Source organism: Zosterops lateralis (genome assembly GCF_965231275.1).
Source record: "Zosterops lateralis genome assembly, chromosome: 14".
Classification (NCBI taxonomy): domain Eukaryota; kingdom Metazoa; phylum Chordata; class Aves; order Passeriformes; family Zosteropidae; genus Zosterops; species Zosterops lateralis.
Window position 1 is genome coordinate 7,311,298 of NC_139774.1, and position 12,947 is coordinate 7,324,244.

General features: G+C 38.5%; 1 protein-coding gene across 1 annotated transcript in view; it reads left to right on the forward strand.

Moving 5' to 3' along the window:
* ATP10B (ATPase phospholipid transporting 10B (putative)) overlaps positions 1-12,947 on the forward strand; it is a gene marked incomplete at both ends in the record, with an annotated part of 48,270 nt that overhangs the window by 17,377 nt on the left and 17,946 nt on the right. Inside the window, 5 exons of the mRNA XM_083871513.1 lie at positions 455-561; positions 4,104-4,235; positions 6,615-6,742; positions 7,879-8,131; positions 9,299-9,534. Coding sequence (XP_083727639.1) covers positions 455-561; positions 4,104-4,235; positions 6,615-6,742; positions 7,879-8,131; positions 9,299-9,534 — 856 coding nt within the window. The remainder of the gene's footprint in view (positions 1-454; positions 562-4,103; positions 4,236-6,614; positions 6,743-7,878; positions 8,132-9,298; positions 9,535-12,947) is intronic.

Here is a 12,947-nt window from a genome sequence, read left to right on the forward strand (position 1 = left end):
CGCTCCTCAGCCTGAGGACTGCTTGACTGAACAAACACCTTTGGTGGCTGACATGGTGACAGAGGCTCTTGCAGAGTGCAGATGTATTTGTCTGAATCTCTGCTCATCTTTCTAAAATAAATTTGTCTGCAAGAAATTGCAAAATGACTCGTTTTCTTTCATAAGATATTGAATCTGCCAGATAAAGTTTCACGTGAAAGCCAAACTTGCTTTGTATTGGCATCACGACACACACTGTGCAAGTAGTCTAAAAGACTTGGATTTCTCTGTAACTTTTTGCTTAAATCTTCCTTGAAACTGAGAGAAATAAAAGCAAAATAGGGCCGACAAAATTACTTGATTTCCACTTGAAACAGACATGTTGCCCAGGGTTCCAACACTCACACAGAAATTTTCTTTAACACTCCATTAGAACAGAAAAATTAATTGCTCTATTTGACTTTATTTCTTCTAGGGAGCAGCCAAACCATGAACACGTAGGTTTCAACATTGAAAACCTCTTGCTTCGTGGATGTACCATCAGAAATACTGAGGCCGTAGTAGGAATTGTTATATATGCAGGTAAGACGTACTTTTTATTTAGGTAAACTGAGAATTTCCCTGTAAATATCCTTTAAAAAATTAAGTACAGTTTCATATTGCAATATAATTTGACATTTCGCTTTAAAACTGGTAGTGCATAGAAAAAGTATATTTTTTTTTAAGTGGAGGTATGACTCATCCATCTCCAAAGCCAGTAAGTCTTGCACAGGGTCTTTGGCAAGTGACAGGATCCTTGTGCATGTCAAATATCTTATAAAAATATCCAGACAAGTAAAAAATTGCTCAGGTGCATTTAACCCTCAGCTCTGGCTATACTACTAATTCCATCTGTCATAAAATCTACACAGCTGCCCTAAGAGAGGTCTCACTGGTCCTCAGGGTAAAAACTGGAGCAGCTGAAGACCTAATTAGGGGGAAAAAAAAGTCATCAGTGAATTTCATTCATCCATTCAGTCTGTGCCAGTGCCAGCACACAGGAGGCAGTGAGGCAGCAGCTGGAGGTGACAGAAAAGGCAGCAGCAGCACAGGTTTGTGCTGACATAGACATAGTGTGTCTGTGCAACCATGAACTTCCTGCAGGAGACACATGGATAAAGAAAGACTGTGTTGGTGCCCAGATCAAATGCAGCAGTGCCAGGTTTAGCAGTGGGTCAATTCATCTGTTTCTCAGCATTTTTTGCCTTTGGAGTGTTACCACTGCTTTTACTCAGTGAGCATGATTTATCATTGCCTCTGCCAGCTGTGCCCTCTTCTGCATCAGACAGAGTGTATCAGCTACCCTCTTCTTTGGAGATTAAATAAAAATCAATTCAAACCCAACAATTAATCCTATGAGCTATTATTATCTTTCCAGTTGACTTATATTAAATGTTTTATGTCTGATCAGCAGCAAGGAGTTCAGAGTTGAGCCACCTAAGAGAAAAGAGAAGTCACATTTTTACAAGAGCTATTTAGCTTCCATTAATCTCCACAGCCTGGAACAATTTACCTGACAACAGACTGTCCATTTCACTACTACACAGCTGGGCCCTAAATGTCTGTAGCTCCCAAATGTGCCCCAGGTACCTTTGCCTTTGTGGGTCTTTCACCGCATACAAGGGTGGTGCCCACCAGGCAGAGGAGGAGAGCCAGAGCCAAACTCAACAACCTTCTTTTTTTGAAGTAACTACTGTATAAAAATCTCAGTAGGGACCACTCCTGATATAATTGGAGTAATTTATCTTCCCTTCTGCTGCTGCAGTTCCTAATTTTCTTCTGTTTAGCTCAGATTTCCCAGTATGTTCCCTTGACCACCAACACAGATCCTAATGTGGATCTCTGTTTATGTTGCTTAAGCTGCCAAGAGCAAAGGTTGGAGTTTTAAAGTTATTCCCAAGACATGGTCGTTTTCATATGAGTAGGTCTTCAAATCAATTTCCAACTGAGTTCTTATTGTTAATGTCAGCATAAAAGTTTAATTTTTTTTTTCCTAAAACTAGACTGGCTTCAGTCAGTATCAATTTCATTTCTAGGGTTCTTTGACATTGATTATGCTCTGGCTTTTAATCATGGTCTGTGACCTTTTCTGAACAATCAAGATCAGTCACATAATAAGATGGCACACTTTCCATTTTTATGGCTCTATTACTCCTCAAACTTTCTTTCTGATGGAAGCCTTTGTGAGGAGTACAGGCATCACTTAGTGCAATTGCTTGGTCTGTGCAGTTCTCATCTGACCCGAGGACAGTTATACTCTTCATGGCTACCCAAATTGTTCTACACAAAGCAATAGCACTAAAACACAGAAACCTCATTACAGAGTGACAGCCAATGTGGTTTTCTCCTTGTGATTGGGACAGCAGTAAGATCTATATGCTTTTCATAAAGTACCAGAAAGAAGTTTTAGAGGAATCCATCAGTATCTAGAAATAGAGAGACAAGGTACCAATGGGGTAGTAGGTGAGGTGCTGTGTTTCACAGCACAGGAAAGTGTGAGGATTAGAGGAGAACAAAGCAGTTCATTCTTCATATTTCTGATTTTGTGTTCCTTACACAGTGATAACTGTGTTGTAGAAGTGTCCTTTTCCTGATGATCACCTGAAGTGGAAAGGAATGGTAGAACTGATATTTGAAAGAATTTCATCACAATTTCTTCCTGAAATAAATTCATCAACATTTCCTTGAGGGTTTTCTGGGAGGGATTCGAGGGCTTTGGCTTGTTTTTATTTAAATACAAAGCATTCCATTACGCCTGACATGAAAGAAAATTGAGGAATAAGATTCATGCAGCTGCTGGAGGAACAGAAATGCAAACAGCGGTGCCCTCACCTTCAGTGGAGACTGATGGTTAAGAGATTTTTGTTCTCCAAAGGGAAGGATTAGGGTTTGTTCCCAGCTCTGCCTATATGGGAGTGAACACACATCTCCTGCTCCACAAGCTGTACACTGAACACCTGCCTAAGTGGAACAAGAGGGTTTGTACTTATGAGTGAGTTGGAAAGGCAGGAGCACTGGTGGTATAAATTGGTCCCTCTGACACAGCTACAGGTTGTGCAAATAATTAGGTATTCATTGGAATAGTAAGCCAGGAGCTGCAGCTCTTGAGTGAATGTCCTGAACATAAGGCTGGAGAGTAATTTTCTCTCTAGCTCTCTTCTTAATTAATAACTGCTGATGTACACCTGGAATGAATCCAGCAGGTGTGATTGAACTGCACCTGACTCCATTTTTGGGTTAAATCACTTCCCTAGAGAAAGCTAAAACGCAGCTTGGAAAACAGTCCTTGTTGCACACATCATGCACATACAAATGAAAGCTAAATACAAGTCTGAAGGGTCTGTATTTTCAGGGAAAGGGACTGTAGAAATAAACATAAAAGATACCATTCAGTATAACAACAGATGGTGTCCAGATATCCCTGTTGTGGAGCCACATTTTAGATAACATTAATGGAATTGAAAAAGTAATTTCTGCTTCTTGACTTCTTGTAGCACTCCTCTTTTTTCATTAGTAGTATAGCAGCTCAATTCTAACTCACTAAGTTTAAGGATTGGGGGTTTTTTATTTCTCATCCTACTGTTTTGTCAGCACTTTACAACCAAATAGTGAAAAGCTAAATATTATTGGTTTTCACTGACTTGTTGAATTCTATTTAATATACAAAATGTATCTAGTGGCTTTCGAATTGCTTCTGAAAAATATTCAAATGTTATTTTCAGGAATCTGTATATCACCTAAACAATTTGTTCATAAAATGCAAAACTATAATACTATTGTTCATTTTCTTTTTCTTCTCATGGATATTTGGCTTTTGATAATTTATACAAACCTTATGATCCTACTAAATCTGCTGTTATTGAGACAGAAAAATGTATATGAGAGCTGAAACCTGTGATATAATGGAGGTTTTTGGTTAACTTCAAGATTTAGTCTCAGATATAGTCAGTCAAATAGGAAGATGGACAAGAAAAGTTCTGAATGTCAACATCAGTCATCCTGCTCTCATCTAAGGAAAGAATACTTTTTAAAAAACCAAACCAAATTATTACATAAACATGATAATATTCATTTGTGTTTTGAAGGTCACGAAACAAAGGCCATGCTAAATAACAGAGGTCCCCGTTACAAGCGCAGCAGGATTGAGCAGAGGATGAATATGGATATTTTCTTATGTGTGGGACTCCTGTTTGTGATGTGCCTTGTTGGAGCTGTAGGTATGAAGCGTTGACAAAAATCTTTTTCCTAAATGGTGATTAAAATTGATGTTATTGACATGAGTGAGATCTACAACTGAATGCTCTTGAGGTCTTCATGCTCCTTGGTCTTTCCAATAGGTGAGTTAAAATGGCAAATCTGAGTAATTCAGATGAAGGAAACATGGCTATAAATGAGATAGGATTCATCCCCACCATGGCATAATACATGTAAAACTAGAGAAAGCCATTCTGTGACTGCATTGTAAGAATTGATATTTGTCAGCTGAGCTCTTCCTTCCTTCCTGAGGGGGTGTTTGTTCCTGGTGCATAAGAGCAAAAGTAAAATGATTTTGCTTTACTTTCATTTCACTGGTGTCTTCCTCTAATATGTTTGGGAGTTATCTTAAACAGAGACACACAATTTAGAACCCATGAGCTGCTCGTAACTAATTCATTCAGTTTACATCCTCCACGGCTTCCTTCCTTCTCAAAAGCCCCTTTATATCAGGCTGTGAAATGGAATAATTGCTTACATTGGAATAGCCTGCATTTTTCTGGCGTCCTTGCAGGTGAGCACATGCGAATTTAGTAGCTGGTGTTTGTTAACTGAGTGGAGTTTACTGGATTGATAATCTCAAAAAGGTCATTTCACTGCATGTAAGCACCTGCTTCCTTCCAGCTCCCACTGCAATCTGTCCCAGGCAGGGATCCAGAATAGGATCTCATCATTTGGAGCAAAGGACCAAATTTTAAGTCTACTGACTTTTGAAGGGGGCAATGCTTTAAAGAGATAACAGGGGCTCCCAAGAGCCCCTTTTTCTTTTAATGGATTTTGTTTCAGTGAGAACTTGCTTAGTGCTACTGCTCTGATTAAGGGACAGTCAAATCAGGTTTTCCTGAGCCTGCCCTGGAGATATGTGATGTGGCACTCCAGTCAGTCATCAAGTGTAATACCATGGGAAGTAAGGACCATCCAAAAGAGGTGAACAATTGAACTGACTTGATCACTTCTTTAGTTTTACTGCTTCATGTTGCAGTGGGGGCCTTTTCAGCACCGAAATGGGATTTCAGTTTCACAACTGAGCTCTGTGTGAGGGAGAGATTTTATTTTCCTTGTTCCCTGGCTGCTGTCATGTGGATTTAGAGACTTGCCTTATCTGGTGTGTAGGGGCTCTTGAGTAATAAAGTCCTTCAATTTAAGATTAAAAGAAGTATCAGATTTAAAAAATCAGCATTTAAAAATAATTTATCTGCTCAGGTTAAAAAAAAATTCATAGTCTAAGTGAAACATATAAAAGAGTGAAAAGTCCATTATCTTTCATCCATCCAAAATGTCCAGAGGCTCTGCCATGAGTTCTTGCTTTGCAGCCTTGTCTGAATGTAGAGTTCTAGGAATAAAGTATCACTGGTAGATCAGTTATCAGGACTGTTCTTGCACACAGTGATAAACTGGGGTAAGAAGTGACCTATAGAGTAGAGTTGCCCTTGTTCAGAAGTGACTGTGGTCTGAAGCAGCCAAAGAGCATTGCTGAAATAATTTGAATATTTTTGGCAGCATTTTAGTAGGCAGATGCTGCAAAATAACTGCTTGGTTAACTAGTGTTAATGGAAGTTTTATTTGAGCTCTGAAGTGGATTGATAGAGGTTTTTAACATCTGGACAAATAATGCAATGAGGGAAACCAGATTGTTTGCCTTAGCTCAGTGGGGAGCTTCTGATGCTGTAAATTTAGTAACCTCTTTGACAAAAGTTTATTTCAATAAGGACAGTATGGAAAGTGGTAAAGCAGTTGTGATGGGATGTTGTTAAGTCCTGGAACAGAGGCTTTGTTGCAGCAGTGCAATGATATCTACTGGTATGTAAAACACAGAGAAAGAAGCAGTTTGAGATATTATTTAATTGAAGGAATGTAAAGATGAGTTGCCCAGACTGAATTTAGGGGGTTTTTCAACTCCTAACAAAGATAGATTGAAATCAAGAATGGTCAGGGAGAATAAGAAATAATATTTTAGGTTCTATATAGACAAATATTCTAAAGTTTATTTCTGTGAAGGAGAATCTTCAGCACTGAGGATTTTTATGGATAGGTGATAGAGTCTTCCAGCAGGGAAACACAAAATGAGAAAAGATCTGTGCAGAGAAAAGAGCCATGGGAAACACCTGATGAAGCAGAGGTCAATGAAAATATCCCTGAATACTTATTTCTCACTAGGATGTCAATTCTGTGCATGTGCTACAGAGCTCTGCAGGTGCTTTGCATTCTCCAAAAGATTTGCAGCATTATTTTGGAAATGCTCTCTCTGTTTTATTAGCAGAGCAGTGCACGTCTGCACATTTCAGAAGCTTTGTCACTCACTTCACTGCTCAGCTGATTTCAATCTTGTATCTCATTCCCAGGGCATGGCATTTGGACAGGAAACTTCTCAGAGCACCCACCTTATGATGTTCCAGATAGCAATGGCAATTTTCCCTCTCCAGTTCTTGCTGGTTTCTACATGTTCCTGACGATGATAATCCTGTTGCAGGTAAAAGACAAAACCCTCTCTGTTACCTCTAAGGAAGAAGCTACTCAAAATTGAGTATAATCACTAATGAACAATTAATATCAACTAATAGCTGTGCAGAGCCTTCTTAATCCTATTTGAAAATATTGCTAGGAGTGTTTTAAATCATCCAAGTGTGAAATAATGCTTCTTTTTTCTTTTCTTTCTAACTGCAGATTTTTTTCTTGCTACTGACACCCCACAAGGGTATAGATAGGAGTCACATGGATAATATCGTTAATTCAGAATATCTAGCAGATGCAATAAAGAAGATAGTTACATCCAAATGTCAGGGGGTTTTTGGGTTTTTTTCCTTCCAATATCCAGAATTCCAAAATAAGAAGGCCACTTAACATCTTAGAAAAACAGTGAAACAAAAATGGCCAATTTGCCAGTGGGGAATAATAACTAGGTATGGTTCATCTGGTCTAGGAAAGAAGCTAAATTAGAAGTAGGATACCTGTATACCTGAGTGTGATTAAGCCTAATTGGGAAAGAATATTTTATTGGGTGAGGAAAAAGTTACATTTACTTTTCCAATTTCTTGATGTCAGTGCTGAGATTTAAGTGGACAGAATTTCTTTATTAGGAAAAAATCTGAATATAACTTTCAGAGCTGCTCAGAGATTCCTTGGGGGATTATTCTTCATTACTGAAACAGAATATTTGTGCATCTTATGAGTTCATTATTATTTCAGGGCAAGGAAGCTTGTTGTGTGCAAAGTAATAGTTTGTGAAACTTTTCTGCACTAAGAGTTACTCTGTGCTAGTCCATCCTTTCAGCATTTCAGAAGGGTAAGAGCAAGCATGATCCTATGTCCAGAAAATGTGCCTTGTAACGGCATGCTCTGAAAGACCCACCTTTGAATTTATTACTCTAGGAATTTAGTCTGAAGTTGGCCACTTATTATCCCTGTTTCTCCATTGCTATTGTTAACCAGATTTCTTTTCACCCCTGACTTATTCATCAGTCCCACAATATGTGTCCATTGGAAGAATCTTCTCTACAGGAAGAACTATTTCTTTGGAAATCATTAGTATACGTGTGCCTGGACATTGCCAGTAGAAAGCAGTGAAATTTATCTCACCCCTCACTGAGAATTTAAATTCTCTTTCAGATTTTAATCCCCGTATCTCTTTATGTGTCAATTGAGTTGGTCAAGCTGGGCCAAGTCTTCTTAATTCACAACGACATTGACCTGTATGATGAAGAAGCAGATTTGCCCATTGAGTGCCGTGCCCTCACTATTACTGAAGACCTTGGACAAATCCAGTATATCTTCTCAGACAAAACTGGGACACTCACAGAAAACAAAATGGTATTCCGACGCTGTACTGTTGATGGAATTGAGTTTTCCCATCAGGAAAATGGTGAGAGACACTTTTTTATACTTGCTTTTTTTGTCTGAACAATTAAATGTTAATTAATTTAAATATTAATACCCTAAAAATACTGAGCCCTCTGATTGAATGTAGAGTTTTGTGGAATAGTCACTATTTTGTGAGGGACTGCTGTTACAGAGAGTCACAAAAGTGAAGGCATTTTAAATTATTCAGAAGTCAGATGGGAAAGCTTTTCCAGATCCCTCTGCAGGCACCTCCAGGATTTGCCCTGAATTCAAAGAGCACGCAAAGAGAACATTTTCTCTTTCATTTCTGAATGAACACCACACAACCTTTTATAAGCTCACAAACTGATATTAGTTAAACTCAGTGGGTCCAAAAGTCATTTCTGTGAATATGTAAATGTACACTTCTGACTGATAAGAAAAATACAGGATTCTGTAGTGGATCCTGGCTGCAGTCTGGATCTGAAGGATCTTGGCACTCGGTGCTCCGAATTGATGGTGTTGACTCAGCCCCTTCTTCGTCATTACTTTCATGCTCTATGTAACAGAAAGGATCCTGTTAAGCTGGCAAGCAGCTGCCAAAAAGATGTTTGTGTTCTGTGACTGAAAATTAGCAAATTTGTGAATTACCATATTTCGCTCTCCTGTTCCAACTGCAAAAAGCAGCTGAAGAGACAAAACATTAAGAGAAGCCCATGAAAGTGACAGATCACTTTGAAAACTCATTTTTATTTTCTTGCAATGGTAACAGTGGCAATTGCCATAAACTGCTGTGGACAATGAAATTTTTCTGGTGACGGCTTTTGAAATGTTTTGGCTTTGGTTTAGTTTGTTTCAGTCCATCTTCATATAAAAGTCCTTCTTCAGCTTTCACTAGACAAATCTTGCCCTCCTTTAAACAAGATGAAGGCACTCCAAATTCAGAATCTCCCAGCAGTCCCTTTCATGCACATCAGTACGAACACACGTACATATTACCTCCAAAATGTCCTTGTTTTGGGCCTGGAAATCACTCAAGATTAGTCACTATTTTATCTTTTCATAAAGCTCTTTTCCTGTCAGATTTTCCCAGCTGATGAAAATAGAATTGTCTCCAGATTGGTATTTTTTAACTGATCAAGGAATTCCTCCCAAACAATGAGAGAAAAAAAAAAAGTATCAGACACAAGATTTCATTTTTCTCTTACAGACAGGCGACTGAAAATACAGAAAGAGCTGGATTTAGACCACGAGGACTTTGCAAAACTTCAGCACTTCACTCTTCCTCCCATGAACCTTGAGAGACCTGGCACTTACCAGCACAGCACCGTGAGGCCTCTGAGGAGGTGCCAGAGCGCCCGGGCGCGTTTCCAGGGCCACAAGAGGAGCAGGTCAGTCGGCCGACGTGACAGCAACCAGTCCCAGGTGGCCTTCAGCAGCCCCATCGTGAGTACCTGCAGACTAACACCTCCTAAGCTACCCTTTCTGATGCATTTTGTGGTGGAAAGCCAATAGCTAGAGAGGAGAAATCCAAGCCTTGTTGGAGCTAATGGAGGGAAGGAGGAGACAAAGAATTGGAGTCGTCAATTGGAGCATGCAGGCTGCAGTCAGGGGGAGCAGAATTTGTTGCAATTTAGGTCTGAAACTTCACAAATTCACACACAGCCTAATTAAAGTCAGACTGTTCTGCTTTTCTTGAAAGTTATTTATCAGACGTTTTGTGGGCTTAATATTTTCTGAGCTAGCTCTAGCTCCTCTCAAGAGAAACTTTTCAACAGTTTTCTTTCTCCCAAAACAACCTTGTGTAAACAATATTCCTTTCCCATACCAGCAGGTGTTGTTTGCTATTTCTGTTACTGAGCCAATGGAGAGGTGTCAGCCCTATGGACCAATAACGTGCCTTTAGCACAGTGTGTTATAAAAGGGCTGAATGGATTGCAAATAAACCTTCTGATTCCTACTGCCTTCTGACTGGAGTCAAACCTCTTTATTTCGTGTCCTATTGCAACAGAGGGGGAAGGGAGAGACAAAGAATCAGAGTCCTTGACTGGAGCATGCAGGCTGCAGTCAGGGGGGAGCAGAATCTGTTGTAATTTGGGTCTGAAACTTCCCAAATTCGCACACAGCCTAATTAAATCAGACTGTTCTGCTCTTCTTGAAAGTTATTTAACAGACATTTCAGACAAGGCTCTTGTGAACACTAAAAGAGCATAATTCACTTTCAAAATTAGAATTCCAATTAAAATTAAAGGCCTGAAAACCCATCCAAATCTTCTTTTTAAAAAAAAAAAAAAAAAGTTTAATAAATGCAGAATTCTCAGAACTTTATTTCCTGCAGTTGTTATAAGATCCTTACTTACCTCAAGTAAGTAGAAAGTACCACTCAGAGCTCCTACTGTTCTTAGAATATGGGAGTTCTGTAAGTTTTTATCCTAGAATTTTCCAGCCCAAACCTCATGAGTTACTGAGTACATCTCCATGGATTCTTAAGAACCCATTAGTCATGACTTCTGAAAATTTCTTTTAGGTCATGACTATTGAAGGATGATAAAGAAATTTCTAGCCATTATATTTTCCAATTACATTTTACTGCCAGGCCTTTTCTTTTTCTTTTATAATTTTTTTTTAATCAACTGGAAAGCAATATTTGAGGAACTACTACCAAATGCCTCTTTTGTAGAAGAAGATTAAGCTGCTTTTATGGACATAGCCAGCCTCAGCTGCTCACATGTGTCAGTCTATCTGGATAAATTTTTTTAATGCCCTGTGACAATTGTGAAAATGTTGTAAAAATAAGAGACATTTAGATATTGCACAGAGCCTGCCCTGTATGACCTTTAAATTAGACATAGTAGTATCCTTCTTTGCCACCTGAGCCAATTTCTTATTAATAAAATGGGAATAATAAATTTTTTCAGTGTCTCTATGGTTCCTGCCCTTTGGAACTTACATCTCCTTATCTGATGCATTTTTACTCTGCTACAAATCTGCAGCATCCTGAGTACTCCTGGTATACACAGTGTGTTTACAGACCTGTGTGTATCTCAGCAGACAGAGCTTTGTAAGAGAAATCCATCTTTCAACAGTGGAACACAATAGAAAATTAACATTTATTCTCTCTACCTTTAGGTGTTCTTATGAATTAAGAGAGTGACAGTACATTTCCTTCTAGATTTAATAGTTCCAATAAGTAGTGCCTTGCTATTAGAAACATTTAATGAAGGTTTTCATTGTCCCATGGTCATCAGGTTTTCATGCCATCAAGTAGCAGAAATGCAATTGAGTTAATGAGAAAACCTTAAATGAATGGCAGTAGCCATTTTATATCAGCATTTTCACTAGCAAAATTGTTAACATTGAAAAGGTGGCAAATTTAAGTGATTATTATCATTTGTGCTGTTTTATTCAGTTTTCTTTTTTGCTTGGTTAGGGTTTTTAATATATGTTCAGGCTGAAAACTCAGGTCAGCACTGTTTTAACTTAATGTGAAAAAAAGACGAAAAAATTGTTCTGATAAATATTGATTTTTTTATTGTTTTGTTTTTAAAACCTGTCTCTGAGGCCACAATTAGCCTGACAATTTTCAATATTTCCAGAGGAAACTTTTTGAGTTCAGAAAGTTGCTGCTGAAGTGAAATGCCCAGGAATGTACTGTCCTTTTGACAAGAACTTGCAGCAGACATTGAGGACAAATGAAAAGGAAATTGAGGGGCATGATGACAGATAGGAGAGACTGAGATACACATGTAATAATTTGGTGTTTGTGATGTCCATTCTAATTGTGGCAATGCATGAAGAAACTGGATGAAAAATTGTGCAAGGTGTTGGTGAGATTTTAATCTTTCATGTTTCAAATTTAATAGAATTCCCAACATAACTGTTGGACACAGCTGTTTGGACAGGTGTATCTGTACATATGTTTTCTTCATTGGAATTGTCCTGTTAAGCTGTTTGGGATTGTTCTATGTACAAAGCATAGCATTGGCATAGTCCCATCACCCACAGAACCACTGCAGTGCAACATTGGGAAATGGTTTCTTAAAATCAGCAGCTTTAATTTTTCAGCCTCTGCTTCTTTTTGAGACCTGAGAAGATAACTAAAATTCTGGCTTATCCTTAGCATGTTTTTGTTTTTGAGAGAAAGGACTGCATCAATACTGCAAACACATCCCTGTATGGGAAGTAAAAAAACATTAAAACACTGAGCTAGAAGAACCAGAGCTTTCTGCAGCAGGGAAAGTGCAAAAAGCCTTGTTCCAGCTTTGGATTTCAGTTGGGCTGCAAAATGAGCAGTAGATTCATTTGCAATTATTAGGATTATTTAACAACTGCTTGTCACTTTAGCAAGCAGGAGTTGGAATGTAACATTCAGCTCTGCACAGTTCAGCCAAAAAGGTGCTTGGGTGACTTCTGTTGCATGTTTACTGAACTTGGGAAAACTGTGCCAGATTGAATGGGGTGAGGGTAGGAGCTGAGATGAACTAGAAACAGCTAAATAACTTTGGCAGTTCCTTAAAGAAGCCATGCAAAACTGTTGGCACATGCAAAGACGTCTTTTAAATTTGGAATTCCTTGTTAAATGTGGCCCTGAATTTAATCCAAACCAGATTCTAATAACATGAAATTTCTATTAAAAGTAATACACCCATAGCTCTACATCAAATTAAAATTGTAGGGAAGTGACATTGTTAAGTAGTTTGGCTTGCAAATTTAGGTTTGATTAGAAAGAGAGTGGCAGAAAAGTAGAGAAACATTTCAGGAACAAGTACATCTGTATTTATTTATTTATTGCAAAAACTGAAGAAGAAAAGTTTGAGAGTGCTTCCCTTTCTGGGTGCAAAATGAAACTGCTCTGGAAA